Source organism: Apostichopus japonicus, chromosome 22 (assembly GCF_037975245.1).
Source record: "Apostichopus japonicus isolate 1M-3 chromosome 22, ASM3797524v1, whole genome shotgun sequence".
Lineage (NCBI taxonomy): Eukaryota > Metazoa > Echinodermata > Holothuroidea > Aspidochirotida > Stichopodidae > Apostichopus > Apostichopus japonicus.
In genome coordinates, this window is record NC_092582.1 from 5,715,001 (window position 1) to 5,733,343 (window position 18,343).

Here is an 18,343-nt window from a genome sequence, read left to right on the forward strand (position 1 = left end):
AAAAACGAGGCTCATAACGATTTGTTTGTCGGTTATTTCCCTTATAACCATGAATCCTCAACTTGTATCATAACAAAATGGCAGCTATAACAATGATTGCATTTGAGCTAACTTTCCAAAGTTATGCATGACTGAGTAGGTCTACTTATTTTCCAGTGCAAGAAATTAATCTCTTTTGAAGACCCAATAGAAGTATCAAACATTTACTGAAAACAACCTCTCAGTACAAATCAATAACATGTCAATAAAAACAGCTTAGCCTCAAGTACATATTGATATCACGAACATAAGTTTGTACTATTACATCTAACGACTCATGGGCGCGGCCATATTGAATGTAAATACTTCACCAAATGAGGGCGTTATGCATAAATATAAGTTAACTATGACGTATGGATCACTGTTAAGGCTACAATACAATGTGTTCATGTGACGTACTTAAATTACGATCTTCTGAACCACTGAGATCATTAAATATAGATACGTAAACTTATGATAAAGGTTGATAAGAGGTTTTCAAAAAGCAATTATACTATTATTTACGAAATCTTAACTCAACATTAACAGTGATATTGCATTGAAAAGCTACGACGTATGCTGAAAAGTTTAGCCTAGTCTTTCCTCTGGCAGCAGGGGCGTCAATCCGTAGTCACGGGTACGGAGACAGAAATTGAACATACATACATACGCACATACATACACGCACATACCATACAAACACACATGCATACATACATAACCTTATGGTTTATACCCAAAATGATTTTCTCTATTCCACCTCATTAATATGTATATATTAACAGGGATGTGCCGAGGATTTCCTGAGTGCCGGGTATACTGATCGCCGTCCTGGGAGATTTTTGATTAAATTTGTCTTTACCCTTGAATTTATAAGTTTTGTACCAATGCTACTCTAGTAATTCAATTTATTAAATGTTTTCCTGTTTGTTTATCTTTCTTTCTTTTGTGACTTTTTTTTAAAAATTAATTCAGAAAAGTAACGGCAAGATGTTCCCATTTTTGCCATGAATTATACGCAACTCGCCCTAAGCTACATCTGCGCAGTTCATTTGTCAAACCGCAAATGTCTTTTGAGGGCGGGCTCATGTGTTTGCACGAAAAGTTTGTCGCCCTTAACCTCATGCTGAAGTGGAAAAGTTTGTCGACCCCTTTTTCCAACGATCCTGACTACAATTACGTCATCGGTGGCAGGCTGTTGATATTATCAACATGTGTGGAATATTATGCGTAGAAAACGTAAAGGTTACTGTTCAGTGTCCACCAATGACAACATAGTGGATTGTTGAGCAATGCATGCTCTATTCTTACTTACAAACGAAGCGAACAAATAGCCTATATCCAGGCATAGTAACTAATACTAAGTACTGAAATCCGGAGCATCGAAGCGTGGCGACTTAATTCTCCCACGTTTATACTTGAGTGATATTCACCAGTGTAAGTTTCCATGTGTCCTGATTATCTAGTGTTTGCAGTTCAACTGGAGACTGTTTTGCCTGGTAATTTGGTGATATTAGTGAGCATACGATGTGTACGTTTTACTTTTACTAAAGCCTAGCCTAGGCCTAGAGGATAAGTTAGGCGACGGTATTCAGTAGGCTAGTAGTAGTAGTACCATACTATCATTGTCGTTACACCGTATTCTAAGCCTTACGCAAATATTTTGTAAGTTAAACAACTACAGTAGGGCCAGCGTAGGCCCAGTCGAACTCAAAACTAACTTAGGTAAGTAAGTCGCTAGACCCATACTAGTCTTACGTTACACCATAGAAGGTGAAAAAGGGGGAGACCACTGACACTCAGTAGACCTGTATACCACTCAACCATTGGTAGTACTTAGTTAGGGAGGAGGGGGCACAAAATTGTCTGTACTTTGGATGAAAGACATTAGCAAATCACCGATGAGGAGCGCTAGCTCAAAGGTTGTCATTTAACATGTATCTCATATTTACATCGATCGTCACGGTTTCCTGACCAGTTTAAAATACTACATATGATTTAATAGTTAACAAAGTTACAACCAACACAAATTGCAAGTTTAAAAGTGGATACTGCGACCACTGTTGTTCATTAACTTGAATAGCCAAGGTTTACTTCAGACAATGTTCAAAGAAACAAAATTTGAACATATCTAACATATAATTATCAGTATTATTATAAACAAACAAGAGTGCATGTTCAAAATCAAATGAAGACTCATTAACTAGCACTTGCAAATTCATGTATTGAACAAATCTAGAAGGTAGTCTTAGTATGATCAAACTGGCATTTAATGCTCCCCCTCCCCTCTTCCCCCTGAGAAGCCATTGCATGTTGCTGTTATATACCTATAAGTTGCTGCTGTGAAATGACATACATACTTCATTTTTTGTGCATATTCTTGTAATTTTTCTTTCCACATGATGAAATTGCTCAGTTGAAATGAAGTGAACAATTAAACATTTTGCAGAAAATGTTGAGTTGACGAGATACGACAAGTTGGCAATTAAACATTTTCAGAAAATTGTTCAATTGCTCAGTTAAAGAAACTGAGCAATCCAACATTTTGCTGATTTTTGATAAGATATCACTTGTTATCTACCAATTTACTGAAAATGTCACCTTATGGGGCAAGTTTTTCTTATGTTGTGGAGCTGTTGAGCTTCTATACAACATACTTTGTGTTCATTGAGCACTACAGATGCAAGAATGTTGCCAGACAATGGATAGGGACTATTTGCCAATCAAATCATAGGAAGTTTGGAAAAGCACCATTGTCCATTTTTAGCATGAAAATCTTTGTAATGGAGTGTAGTTAACCCTGTAACCTGCAGTTGATTGTTATGATTTTTTTTTTCAAACTTTTTCAATGATCTGTAGGATTGGAAGAAATTTTGGTTCTTTGTCATAGGAAGTTGTGGTTTTTTGAATGAAAGATGTTCATTTAAAATGTGTTTCATTATGTTTTCCATAGACCTAGTTGTGTGTGTTTACTTGGGGGTTGTTTCTCCCCAAAAATAGTTTGCGTCTGACGGACGCAAGCAATTTGAAGATTTTGAGTCCCTGGCCAAAACATTGCGTCCCGGACGTAGAATCCTGCATTCGTAACAAAGCTGCAAGTTAAAGAGGAAGAGGCAATCCATGGTACTTGAGCAGGAACTCAAAACTTTGCTAGGAGTAATTTTAAATTCTTTTACGTTTGTTATAAATCAAGAGATATTAACCAAGGTCTACAGCAAATTGGATGCTGGGGAGATTAGTTTCTCATGAAGCCATTGGGAATTGTAAGGATTCACATTGCCAGATCACTCAGATATATATTCAGCATATACAACTAAAAAACCTTTAACTGGTCTACCAATACATTGGTGAGAAGCATATTAAAATTTAGAACCGAAACATTTTTCATTAATTACCCAAACAGAGGTAAAGTGGTTGATAGACAAATTTCCTGCCTTAAAATGAATTGGATGAGTGAAGTAGCCTAATACTGAATGTACATAGTTTTTAAGTATTTATTTAAATATAGACCGGTGCTGTGGCCGAATGGATAAAGGCGATGGCATCTGAAGCAATGAGGCTAACCAACCGGGAGGTTTCGGGTTCGATACCAAATCGTTATATCAAATTGGTTTGGTTTATTTTTAGAATAGGTCAGGATCGATGGCCAGACACTGGTTTTCTTATTGGTTTGCTCTTTCGTTGCACGTTCCTTGTCTGGTCAGCGGTCATTTGCTTCTTTTGCTGTGTGTTTGACTTGTATTCCTTATGTATTTTTGACTTTTTATATTTGTAAAGCGCCCTGAGACTTCTGTTACGGGCGCTTAATAAGAACTGTTTATTATTATTATTATTATTATTAATTTATTACCCAACCGGGTCATACTAATGTGGATTTTTTTGTATCATAGGACTAAGACTGATATTAAGTAATTTCAGTTACCATGCCAACGTTACAATATAATCAATGAAATAATCAAATATGCTTTGATTTGATCTTGAGTTTACCCACAGAAGGGATTGACTTGTGCATGGTGGAAGTAAATGTCTTCTTTAAATATCATTTTTAACATACATACAGTGTAAATGCACCTTTCCCCACTCTCAAACATCCACAGAAGGCAAGCAATAGAAGGATACTGTAATTCTGATTGTATTTTCTTTTCTTAGTAATGGTAGCTTTATATTTCATATTAAATAAATTGTTTCAAGCAGAAATACTTCTTGGTCGAAACTATCCTACAAAGCGTTTAGCTATTGTAGCATTTAGCGGGATACTTTAGGGCCTAAAGTATACATAGTGACACAAAAGCAACTAGATATGCTTAAAATAGTCATATCATATGGTCACAAAATCACACTTGTCAGCATTTCTTCTTTTACATACTGCACAGTAATGTATTACAAAATATTTTTGGTGAAAATCTAATAGAGAAGTATAGTACTGTACCATCAAGATTTCAAAAAGTTGGTTTCTCTTTACACTGTTTACAGGCCTCTAGGCTAAGACTTTGTTACAGTACTCCATTCAGTCAAAATTTACACCTGAAGGTTTTCTAATGGATTTATCAAATTGCAAAGTTTGTGGACCTCTGCTAAATTAATATTCCTGGTGTTTATTGCCTTCCTGCATATAGCCTCCAAAATGTGCAGTCAGCCCTCTGTACTGTATTACTATATGTCCGTAAGGAGACTTACAATCTGGCTATTAACAAACTTGTAAGGAACTGCAAATTCCACAATAATGCATCCATGGACTGTAACCCATACAAGTGTCCATTTACTTTTCAGCCTCCAAGAAGGTTTGATGCTGGGTATGTCAGCCAAGGCTAAATGGGTCCCATTGTGAAAAAGGTGTTACAGACTAAGGCATAACTTTCATTGTTACATTAAATACAGAACTTGCATTAAATCTGATCAGACTACCTGGGCACTTTCATTCTGTTTAAAATGTGTTCATAGAACTACATGTATTGCAAAGTATGTTCACACAATCTTATCAAGTACAGTACTAGTTTCATTCAATTTCTTTCTCCTGCCCTACTGCAATCTAATAATGAATTCTTAGCCTACTGTACAGTACAGTTCATTACAGAACTGCAACAACTTTGTTGGCGAGCTACAGTACATAATTGCCTTAGGGAATAACGTTTCAATGTTCAAATTTTTGTAGTAGTTTCGAAGGCTCTAAACTTTGTCTCACATAGAATATTATGTTGACTGTGTGCAAGAACCTCTACACATTTTGCACTTGTATAGTATAGGGAGTTATTTTGTGTTCTAATTTTGTGTAGCAGATTTGATGTCTCACATATAATACTATGGTTACTATGTGCAAAATTTGCTACACATCGTTGCACATGTATTCATTGTAGGGAATTATTTTGTGTTCAATTTTTTGTAGCAGTTTCAAAGGCTCTAAACTTTTTCTCACATAGAATATTATGGTTGCTGTGTGCAAAAACTGCTAAACTTCTTTGCACTAGTATTATATGGAATAATTTTGTGTTAACATTTCTGTAGCAGTTTCAAAGCTCTTTAGAACTTGTCTCACATAGAATATTATGGTTACTGTGTCCACAAACTGCTACACATGCTTGCACTTGTATTATGGGAATCATTTGAATAATTTTGTGTTCAAAGTTTTTGTAGCAGTTTCAAAGGCTGAAAACATTTTTCTCACATAGAATATTAACGGTTACTGTGTGCAAAAACTGCTACACTTCTTTGCACTACTACTATAGTAGTAATTTTGTGTTAACATTTTTTGTAGCAGGTTTCAAAGCTCTTTAGAACTTTGTCTCATATGTAAATATTATGGTTACTTTGTGCAAAAACAGCTACACTTCTTTGGCACTTGTATTATATATAGCATTTTACCCATTTTGCGTTATATAGCATTTTGAGATGCTAGACTGGATAAATTATTCCATGTGCCTCGCAAAGCAAAATTTAGCTAATGAGACACTGATGGAAAAATCTGTAAACCATTTGCTAGGAAGACCCTGACAGTCATATATATGCTCGCACAAAGAAGAAAATTATTGTAAAGCAGACTGTTGGTGTGGCTGCATCAACTTCCTGTCACCCCCCCCCCCCTCCCATTGGGTGCTGACAACATAAATTTGTAATTGCAACTGGATTGAACATTGAATACGTTTTGCACACGTCTGTTTAATGATGTGCATTACAGACACTTCTCTAATAACAGGAAATATTGAACGTGCCATAATAGGCCCAAATGTCAGACACTACTGTACCAAAATATCATAAAGCTTAATGTATTAAACATGTATCACAGCTGTTGTTTTCACATGAAGCATTATTCCTCCAGCAACCATCACTGAAGGCCACAGACAATGTACAGTTACTGTGGGAATTTTTTATTTTTCCCCCCTTTAAGTAGCTATTTATAATTTCCATTGAAGTTTAAAAGTAAAAAGGTAATCAATTTCTGCCATTCGTAAAATTGTTATTGTACTATCGTAGAGCAGCTGTCGTCAAATCATCAGAGCACCATAATGGGCATTATTTGTGTGCCTCAATGATGTTTCAAATATTTCGATCTACAGTACTGCCAAAATTTTGTTTTTTATTTTCAATTTAGATAAGCAGTTGGCTTCATTAATGGCAATGCAGTGCCGTAAGTAAAGGCTCATCTATATATTTTCATTTTTTCAGTCGTGCATTTCGGTGTTGATGATTTCCACTTTGTGAAGCGCCATGGGCAGTTTACTTGTTTCCTGGCGTGGCGATATATAAATCTACATATCAAAAGTGTAAATTCTCGGCGGTATAGAGCTGGATAGAGTTTAGTATACCTTGACAGATGCACCAGTCTTAAACTTAGCTGTCCAACAAAGTTTATTTAATAACTCAGTTGAAACAGGGAATAAGGTGCAGTTCACTAATTTTCTCGTTCCTTTGAAGACTGAATTCCTTCTCTTTCAATATACTATTTACTACTTGTAGTATACCAAAACTGCTATTATCTTTACTCAAGTTGTAATTTGTACACCATTTGTCCATTCGCTATGTACACAGTATAGTAAAGGCATCATAGTTTGACCCACCTTCGTAATTGATGCAACCTTCAAATATTACTAGCAACGATACAGCAATACAGCAGCCCTGGAACCTAAACTTTTTGCAGCTAAGCAGAGTTACATAGTTCATGAGTTTTAATCCATATCAGTTATGTGCTGATCAAATTGTGGTTTTTTCTTTAAGCTTTTAACACCCCCCCCCCCCCAGTGTTGCAAGGCAGACACTACTGTACCAAAATATCATAAAGCTTAATGTATTAAACATGTATCACAGCTGTTGTTTTCACATGAAGCATTATTCCTCCAGCAACCATCACTGAAGGCCACAGACAATGTACAGTTACTGTGGGAATTTTTTATTTTTCCCCCCTTTAAGTAGCTATTTATAATTTCCATTGAAGTTTAAAAGTAAAAAGGTAATCAATTTCTGCCATTCGTAAAATTGTTATTGTACTATCGTAGAGCAGCTGTCGTCAAATCATCAGAGCACCATAATGGGCATTATTTGTGTGCCTCAATGATGTTTCAAATATTTCGATCTACAGTACTGCCAAAATTTTGTTTTTTATTTTCAATTTAGATAAGCAGTTGGCTTCATTAATGGCAATGCAGTGCCGTAAGTAAAGGCTCATCTATATATTTTCATTTTTTCAGTCGTGCATTTCGGTGTTGATGATTTCCACTTTGTGAAGCGCCATGGGCAGTTTACTTGTTTCCTGGCGTGGCGATATATAAATCTACATATCAAAAGTGTAAATTCTCGGCGGTATAGAGCTGGATAGAGTTTAGTATACCTTGACAGATGCACCAGTCTTAAACTTAGCTGTCCAACAAAGTTTATTTAATAACTCAGTTGAAACAGGGAATAAGGTGCAGTTCACTAATTTTCTCGTTCCTTTGAAGACTGAATTCCTTCTCTTTCAATATACTATTTACTACTTGTAGTATACCAAAACTGCTATTATCTTTACTCAAGTTGTAATTTGTACACCATTTGTCCATTCGCTATGTACACAGTATAGTAAAGGCATCATAGTTTGACCCACCTTCGTAATTGATGCAACCTTCAAATATTACTAGCAACGATACAGCAATACAGCAGCCCTGGAACCTAAACTTTTTGCAGCTAAGCAGAGTTACATAGTTCATGAGTTTTAATCCATATCAGTTATGTGCTGATCAAATTGTGGTTTTTTCTTTAAGCTTTTAACACCCCCCCCCCCCAGTGTTGCAAGTATTTTTGGCATTTTGCAATCTTACTCTCCAGAAATAACCAAAATTACCTCAACATGGTACCGCTGCTCTCTGGGTCATGAACTTAGAGGCTCAGAGCATAGCTAACAACGTTTAGAGTCAATGGATATATACTTACCCAAAATTACAGTTAGCTAAATATAGACGAATGTGTCAAGTTTGAGGTATGAAAGAACTTGACACGGCAGACATTTCTGCTCAGTTGTACCTTGCGTAGGCACAGAGCAATAAATATTTTGAGATCATTTCTGAGGAACTACACATATGAAAAACACATTTAGTTGAGTGATTGGGATTTTGGGTATTTTAAACAATGTGCAAACGGCTTTTTTTTTTCTAGATCACTTCCTTAAAGGCATTGAAGACTCGCCCCAAACTGCGTGCGGCCATCTGAAAAAGTTAACTTTCCGTTGCTTGCAAGTGACGTTTTGTTCATATCACTACAAAATGCAGACAGTACAGTAATGAAATGTGATACCTTGTTATTTTTAGCTGGACCTGAGATGTCCATCGCTGTATTGTTTGTACACTGTGCTGTGGGTATTGACCGCAGCTGTATGTACTGACTGTACACTACAGTAGTGTCTAATTACCGACGGTAGCAAGCTGTGTGTGTGTATTTTCTGGGATCGATGGTGGTGTCTAACACTTCTGTTACAACTCATTTGAAACTAGGTCAGATTACCTGCATGAGACGTTTCTTTTTGCGAGAGTCTTCACACCCTTTAACCCTGTACTGTACATACCCTTACCTAATATTGCACCAGGGAGTTGTTCCATAACAACTCCCTGATTGGGTGTACTTTCTACCACACAGCCCAGATTGTAAATGACAGAACAAACAAGAAAAAACAAACAGTTGCAACATATTGTAGGATCAAGAGATCATTGACAATGGCTTCAAATTGTCTTGAGGGTCTGACCATGGTACAGTATGGTGCAGACCTACAGTACACCATTCAGCCATAATCCCTGGTTAATCTGTATACTGCACTCTTTAGAATACCAATAGGTCCAGTGAGACTGTGATTTACCTTGATTTACCACTTTTTCAAACAGCTGCTCAGTTTGAAAATAACCCTAGACCAGGGGTTAATAACACCCGCTGGGTATCTCTGGGAGGCAACCTCGGACAAGAAAATATACTGTAGAAAGAAAAAGATAAAATAAAGATAATACTTCTGCATGAGTATGATATTTCATGGGAATGATGCTACATGTGCAGTAGTGTGTGTTTTCTAGGTTTGTGTACAATAGTGTTCTCTGTGTTGTGCCTGTCAGTCACAGTGTTTTGCCAGGAAAACCTAAGAAAATAAACTTGGTAATTGCGTGTAAAGGAGACAAAAACAGAACCATTATTATCGGTCTATTGTACGTGATAGAGATAACTGTCATACTCATAAACAACCAAATGTTCCATGGTTTTCATCCTTAGCATACTAGGTTTGTCACGTGACTAGATTCTATGACCAATGTTGCCACATTAGTCATAGATAATCCCTCGTCATTTTGGTGTGCACAAGTTCATCAATATAAAACATGTATGGCTTACCACACTATGAATGTCTTTGGGCATCGAAACCACCAAACGTTTTCGTTTCTGGTCTTATATTTTTCTTTATTTGTTACATAGTGTTATTTTCTGTGATGGAGTTGGGTTTTGCCAATGATAAATCTAAACTATTGAAGTTCTTAACATGACCTAGCGATGCCACCTGGCAACAGTTTGCCTTGAAAATATTAAACGAAAAACAAAGAGAAAGGCAAAAGGTTTCAGATCCTGTTGGCAGTATGACAGATTTACAAAGTGACAGCTCCCAGAGATGACTTTTAAACTATCTCCCAGTCGGAGCAAGTTTTTGTCTTTTTTTTTTTATTTGGGGGGGGGGGTGTCCTCAAAAATCTCTACCAGATAAACTAATTGTTTTTAGATTTGTTACCCCTTTAATGGTATTTGCATTGAAGTTAATTTAACTGGTCTGTATGATCTTGTGGGCGTACCTTCAGTGGGCATATGTTACAAATTTGGCTGTTTCTTGGAAAGTGATGACTCATCGTGTGTTCATTAATAATAATTGAACCAAATTTGCTAAGCAAACTGTTGAAAATTGCTATACAAGTGCAAAGATATATATAATTGAAACCGTGGTGAGTTGGAAAATCCAGAAGAGTGAAAAAACTTCCAGCCTCCACCAGGGTTCGAACCAGGCCTCCCGCTTTATATGCAACCACTATATTTATGTATAAACTGTAGTATTTTATAAGAGACAAATTCAGAGCTTTCAAACTGCCATTCATTTTTTTTTAGCATTGAATTATTCCATGCACACCAATCATCAATACCACAGTATACCTCTCCCAGAGCTGTGTACACCTCTTCACCTTGGCTGCCCAGCATGATGGTTCAGTACAAACAGCATTACCCTCCAGCTGGAGATACATACCTTATTTATAGCAAAATACATGAAATGTTTTCACTTAAAAGTGTAAAAATAAACCTCTGTGTTAACAGAGTTTGCAGAATAATGATCAAGAATCGTAAAATTTGTTCTTTCATCAAAAACTGGTTTCTTGGCTTTGTCTCTATTAGGTCTAAAATGATACCGCCCAACTCTCCTGGTTTTTACTGTGAGCCTCATTGTTTTTATGTATCATCTCGATTTAGGGCGTCCTAATTTACTAATTAAATGATTTAAATAATCGCAAACAGAAAAAAAAGTCAAAGACTATCAAGATTCTGTAAATTAAAAAATAACAGCTGAGAGATGAAACAAAGGGAAGGGGTACATTCAGACTGAGCTGTATTGACAAGTGATGATTCATTGCATAATAGTACCTCATAAGTCAGTATCATCCCTATTAATACAACTTCAAAAAGCCAGTTTGATATTTACTGTGAGAGTCCTTGTTCTGTTCTAGTTTTCATTTAAGTGCTGAACCACTCCTTAGAATTTGTTAATTGATACCGCAAAGCAAACAAACAAATCACCTGTGTCTTGGCTTAATTTCATGGTATGGCATGTTGTTGTGCCAGTTACCGGTGTATATATATAACCTTTGTACCATACTGATGAGAGATTAGATACTAAAATCTGCTTATATGGTATCTTGGAATGAATCCAGAGGACGTATGCAGTTTGCTTGCATTGTTAACGTGTGTTAACTACTATTGTTTTAGCAGCATACAGTAGTCCTTGACCAACATATATACAGTACAGTATCTTACAATAGGTTCATGTAAAGTATTTTTCTATTTCTGCTACATACATTAAAGAGTTCAACAAGTTTAAAGTTTTCAATGTGTTGTGCTGTACGGATTACTTCCGGGGGAAAAAAGACTAGTTGACGTTGTTGTTTGTTGGTGTCCGTTGGAAAGAAGACTTACCCAGCAAAATGAAGAGATGTTAGTATGCAAGCAGCTGAGACAATACTTAACCTTAATGATCGACGAAGGGAACTTGAAACCTGTGAGTTGAATTTATTTCTGTCTGGTGAATACAGCCATTGAAGTACAAGAACAACAGCCTGAGTAGTAGGACAGGTAGCATCTTCCTTTGGTAAGGGTGCAAATATGTGTACAAAACTATTGAAATTTAACACTAGCATCTACGAAAATGCCCAGAGTACCGGTATGGGTTATTATGGTGCGTCGGTATATCGATATACCAGGTACACCTTGTATTTTATTCATACCCAGACCGACGCCCGACGGTACTGAAATCTGGTAACACCAGGTATTCGTCAGCGGGTATATCGGTATCTATTTTTGCTTATACCGATGCATCTTAGTATGGGTAAAAATCCACAATGGTTTAAGAGGACTATAATTGAACACAAGTTGCCATGGTTACTGTACTGTAAGTTAAGATGCTATTATTGTGGCACCGCCTCCTATCATTTTACAAGTGCATTTTAAATGTAGGTCTAACTTAAAGCATGTATACATGTAGGCTTGTGAAAAGAAGATGAGGCAGTTAAGAAAATCGTCAGGCTCCCTGACCAAGTCATTGTAGTAGATACCTTTTTGTTCAGAATAAAAATAACCCTGTTATGTCAGATCCATACATAGAACTATATCTGTGTGACTGCTACAGAAGGTTAGGAGAAATTTATAACAAAGATCTCCAAACTAAACTTCTCAAATCTGTTTGCTGGAAGTGGATTTTTACAATAAAGGAGAACAATGTTCAGCCACAATGCATACTTTGCTTGATCGCAAAATTGTGAAATTCAAAGTGGTTCTCTGGTCTGGTCCGCTTCCTGTTCTACATAAAGCATACATGGATATGACCCGTGTACTGTAGGCGACTTTTCCATTCTTTAAAAGATTACAGTATATATTATAAGCAATCTGTTAAAATTTGTGTACAATCAATTTCTATCCTACTGTACATTCTGTTACTGTTATTATTATGATTTTAAATATTTTATTTAATTTGTACTATAGTGCTCTAGTCTACATGTAACAGAAAGTTGAGAGAATATTGTACAGTATTAACGTAATACCAAGATAGGCCTCCTTGCCTTTGGTTGTGCACTAATTTCATTAATTCACTAAATTAATTGTAGCTCCACAAAGTCTATTTCAAAGCCCAACACTCCTATGGTGGGTGGCACTCCATTGTGCAGCCTTGTTTGAATATTACCACAGAAAATGACTAAATTGTTTGAAATCATTGTTTGACAACCACAGTAAACGATGTCTAAAATTGCGTGGTGTCTGTCTGTCAAACTAGTAAGTAAATACAGTACTGTAGGTGTACTGCTTGGTAATTATGTTTGAGAAAGTGAAAGGCAAAAGACCAGATTACCACACAGTATTAGCGGTTTGTAATGCAGAAGCCCAACTATCATAGATCTTTTTAAAGTACAAAGTTTGAGTGCCCGAGGTAGAGCTCTGAATTATCTTCAGTGAACAGACACAGTGACAGTAAAAGCATAGTACAGTATTTTTAAGCATCACACGAAAAATTTTTTTTTTTAAATTCTTGAATATTTCTCACATCATCACATGTACAAGTATGAAGGAAGTAATAATAATGATAAGCAGGATGTGTGCTTCCACAGGGAAGTTGATGCTAGAAAGGTGAATCCTTGGTTAATGATGCATTAATGAAACATTGATTCATTCAAAGTATCCATGACAACCATCAAAAGTTAGTACATACATGTAGTCTGCAATTATATGGTGAAACATAAGAAGACTAACAATCCTTTACAAATTTTACATTATATCATGTAGTTTGGATTTCATAGCAATGCCTTAAATTATCATAGTAAGGCTATAAAATTATAAGGATATAATCCAACAGATACAGTAAGTGTATTACCATGAATGAAGGGACACACTAGCTTTGCATATATATATCCTCCACAAAGAAGAACACTTTCCTAGCAAGGTTGTAGAATATTGTGTGATGTCGTCATTAATATATGAATATTTATGAATACTGTAGTGCATTACAGGATAATGTCTATAGAGACAACCATTTTTTTTATTTCCTTATTTATTTGTTATTTATTTGTTTGTTTCTTTATTTGTATACTATAACAGTTATGCTGTCATTCCTTACAAAGTTCTGATGAAACTAGTTCCAGTAACAAACTTGACTGTTTTTATAGCAAATCCGTTTCGTTTTTGCTAACTGTACAAACAGGAAATACTGTAATTTATCTGGTTTCACATACAGTTAGTAAAACTGCTGCCCTTAAGTAAAATGAGGAAATTGCTACAAAAATACAAAACCTATTCACAGCCTTATATGTATAACCTTTATTGTCCACTGAAGCTGACCATTTTCTGTCATTTATGAGAGGTAAAATTCATAAACCAATAAAAAACTGCTGCAACATGTGATCACTACTGTAGGTTATTGTTGACTGTTTTTATAAATCCATTTCGTTTTTGCTAACTGTACAAACAGGAAATACTGTAATTTATCTGGTTTCACATACAATTAGCAAAACTGCTGCCCTTAAGTAAAATGAGGAAATTGCTACAAAAATGCAAAAACTATTCACAGCCTTATATGTATGACCTTTATTGTCCACTGAAACTGACCATTTTCTGTCATTTATGAGAGGTAAAATTCATAAACCAAAAGAAAACTGCTGCAAATTGTGAACACTAGGTTATTCCTGGAAGTAGTCACTGTCACTTTGTACATATTTAGTATGTGATACCATGGCTACTGTTTGGCTGCTTTAACACACACACACACACACACACACACACACACAAACAACTTTCATGATGTTCTTTATATTGATTCATATTCTTCTTATTTTCCACAGGAACAAGTACTTTTCTAAAAGATTTAAGATTCTGAGCCGCCACACATTCACCAGTCATGCTGTGATCATCTGGAACTCTTTTCCCAGAAAAGAGAGAAACTTGGCTGTATTTTGCTGGCAGAGGGCCAACATATTCTACCTCGCTCTTGATCCACAAAGATGTGGGATTTACAGTCCGTTGCTGAGTTACGTCTTGTCAAAATGTTAGATGTAACCTACGACGACGTGGCCTTCTGTCCGTCCAATTGTTCTGGGAACGGTGACTGCATGAACGGCACATGTCTCTGTGCTGTAAGTTTGAGTTTATTATTATTTACCGATTACAGTGCTACCGTACGTAGTCACTTTGAAAATTACATATCAATATATATATATATATATATCAATATATAGATATAGATATAAATATATATATATATATGTATATATCTATGGATATGTATACAAATATATATATGTATATAATATATATATATATTTTCATCACAGTTGATCAACAAAATAAGAGTCAACGGAGAAGTAGTCTGTCAATTGATGTAATAGATTAAATGCAAAACTGGTGAAATTGATAATTTATTCAAGTTTTTAGATGGGAAGTTGGAGCGAAGAATTTCTCCGCTCTTTTCCAACTTGATCATAATTTCCAAGTCAGTATTTCTATTGCTCATCTTAATTTATATTAAGATATTTCATGAAATATTTTGACAAAGAGTTTGTTTTCAAATTTATGAAAAAAGGTTTTTTTATTTCAAAGATAGCACCCAACTCTTTGCCACCCATGTTCAAGACTGTACAGTCAAGTCTTTTGGATCATACAATTTTCCACCTACTTTTCAATCTTGTGAATTTTTGTTTTGTTAATGTCCACAATATGTTTGAAATGGATTTGCCCTCCTTCCCAGGGGATTTGCATTTGCTCTGGGAACCATTAAGTGTTCAATGCTCTCAGTATTACAGGGAAACCACCTAATGACATCCTGCCTGGGGGCTCGGAATAAACGAAGCAAAAACACCGCTATTCCGTTTGTTTTCACAGTTGGTAGTTGTGTTTCCTGATTTTCCCATCAATCCTCTGTCTGAGAAAACCTGGGCTGAGAATGGATACAATGTCAAATTTGAAAATACTTAATATTGTGATAATGTTAGATTTGTCAATTTAATTTAATAATTTCATTGGGTGATGCACTGTGGGTTCTGTAAATCATTAAAACTGGAAAAAAAATGTATTGCTTCAGTTTAAATGTACCTTTTAGAACTAGAATTTTATTTTTTTAACTAAATTAAGACCTAACTTAATGCAGAAACATGCAGAATTTCACTTTGGACCTGACAACATCGTGTTTTTTAATTGTATTCCTTCCATTATCCCTATTCTCTTCCACATGTTTGATAAAAAAGCCTCTGTATTTATGCCATATGGATTTGTAGGATTGTATCACATCTATGAAAGAAAAAAAATTAGCTTTAAGACTAGCCGGCAGTCAGGAATGAAAAATAACTAATTTTTTTATTACAAGCATATTGCACATGTATGAAGAATTAACTTAAATACTCTGCACATACTGCACATGAGAAGCTGAGGCTGACTAAAGTTTGCCAGATGTTCATGGTTTGTTGTAAACAAAACGACCTCGACGAACAGCCTGTGATGTCATCGAGGCATTGTATAGAAGATTAAAATGTTTGCATTTCATGTGGTTTAAGTACATTAGGTTTCAAAAGTGATTCCTTCACAGAAACACTGTTTTCTTGGGATGACATGTTTTCTGTTTGGTATGTGTTTTTTTTTTTTTTTTTTTTAACATATTGCAGTCATGTTTTATTAAATTATTTGGAAGCCCAAAAATGACAAATAGTGCTGCAGATGAACCCTGTGTAGATGACTGACTTACTGTACACCACAGTTACTTCTTTACAGGACTTGTCATTATTTCTAGACATACTATTGCATACAGCATTTTGTAGGAAACATCTTAAGTGGATTTCTCTTTAGGAAGTGTGTAGCTAAAATTCTTTACCTACCTACCATACTGCATTGCATTCAATCATCAGCATCGTACACACTGAACTTTTATTTTTGGTTTCTTTGTTGCCAGGTACAATATCAAGGTGGAGGCTGCCAGGAGAAGAATAAATCCTACTTCATCTCTTTTAGTGTAATATTCTACGTACTCAGCTCAATCACAACAATACAACTGGTAAGAGAGGCTGCGACCTCTAAATATCTCAAATCCGGTTTTTAATTTCCATAAACATACAGGAAGGGTATGTTTGTACAGGTGTATGTTACAAGTGAACTAACTTTGTTCACATACAGTAGCTGCAATGCAGTGATGATGAATGTGGTTCCTTTAACCTTCCCAATATTTCAGAATAATATAATAATATTTGCTTTTTATATAGCGCTTTACACCAGCGATAGGTCTCAAAACGCTTTGCAGACGTTATATTACCCCTGGTCAATGATAACCTGTCCCAGAGACAATCCCTCCAGTCGGCAGCAGTTATATACTGCGCCCAATGACAAGTTACCTCAAAGGTACCCATTTAAACCCTGGGTGGAGAGAGGCAAGTGAGATAAAGCATCTTGCCCAAGGAGACAACGTAATGAACTAGGCAGGAATCGAACCAGCAATCCTTGGATCAAGAGTCCGATGCCTTAGCCAATTGGCCACCACGCTCTCAGGATGCATAGGTACATTACACTCTCCCATCCATCTGGTAGGGATATTAAATGGCAATCCCAGAAGTAGGAATTACATGCCTGCCTTGAAAATTCTTTGCAACACTCATTGAGAGAGAAGGCTAGTTATATGCTGTGTTAACAATTAAATCAATGCTAGAGCAGTGCTACAAAAGCAAAGAGCAGCTTTACCTAGTACACAGAACCTTATTCTTGTCATTACTTTACGATGTGCAGAGTTCATCAACCATAACATACAAAAAAATTTAAACCATCATATTAATATTAAACATATAAAGACCAAATTATACTCTAGAGACTGACATTTTCTCATAATAAAAACAAACCATTCTGGGTACCTAAAACTTCTTCTATGGACTAGCTTTCAAACTTTGAAATAACAATGTAGAATTTTTTCCGATCACACCCTGGGGCACGTAAAACTTCTTTGTGTAAGAGAAACTCAATAGAGGTCTACCTGTGACTAGCTGTGTTGAAGTTCCAAAGTATTTACTGCAGTAGTTTGTCAGTCCCATAAAAGTTTCTTGAACTTGCTGTTTAGGCCTGTTGTATCATTGTTGTTAAGAGAAGTGTGTACAAAAGAAACGGTAAATGCTTGCTTGATTTGTAAAAGCTGTTTACTCCTATGGGAGTGATCTTAAGGGAGTGATAAAATCTTTGACCCAAATTTCAGGGTTATTTATGGAACCTGGTTTGTTTTGAGCAGTTTGTCTGGATGTAGAATGAATTATCTAGTCACAGGTTAAAGTAATGAAGTAGACTATAACAAATCTGTGAAAATCTTGAATGCACTTTGCCTCAACTTTCCATAACTCACAAATTTATGAATTGCATGGCGGAATGTTTTGATTATGTTCAACAGGTCAACAGTTACAGTACCTAATAAAATGAATAAAATCTAATCAATGTGAAAGTTTGGCAGGCTATCCTGTTGAAAGTCTGTTGTTGCTTAGTAGTGCCTAACCCTGTGTTAAGGGAATTCATTTTGTGCTGTGGCACAACATATAGTGCTGTGAGGTATCATTAGGTCAGAATTGTCTGTATCAAT

General features: G+C 35.8%; 1 protein-coding gene across 5 annotated transcripts in view; it reads left to right on the forward strand.

The window, feature by feature from the left end:
* Positions 1–1,253: 1,253 nt before the first annotated feature.
* Positions 1,254–18,343, forward strand: part of LOC139963349 (uncharacterized) — a 61,625-nt gene continuing 44,535 nt past the window's right edge. The window contains exons 1-3 of one of the 5 annotated variants that reach the window (XM_071964015.1): positions 1,254–1,549; positions 14,592–14,882; positions 16,688–16,789. In XM_071964015.1, coding sequence (XP_071820116.1) covers positions 14,751–14,882; positions 16,688–16,789 — 234 coding nt within the window. In that variant the 5' untranslated portion in view covers positions 1,254–1,549; positions 14,592–14,750. Of the gene's footprint in view, positions 1,550–11,407; positions 11,855–14,591; positions 14,883–16,687; positions 16,790–18,343 lie in introns of those variants that run through there. The other 4 variants (XM_071964016.1, XM_071964017.1, XM_071964019.1 and 1 more) reach the window with 4 other exon arrangements.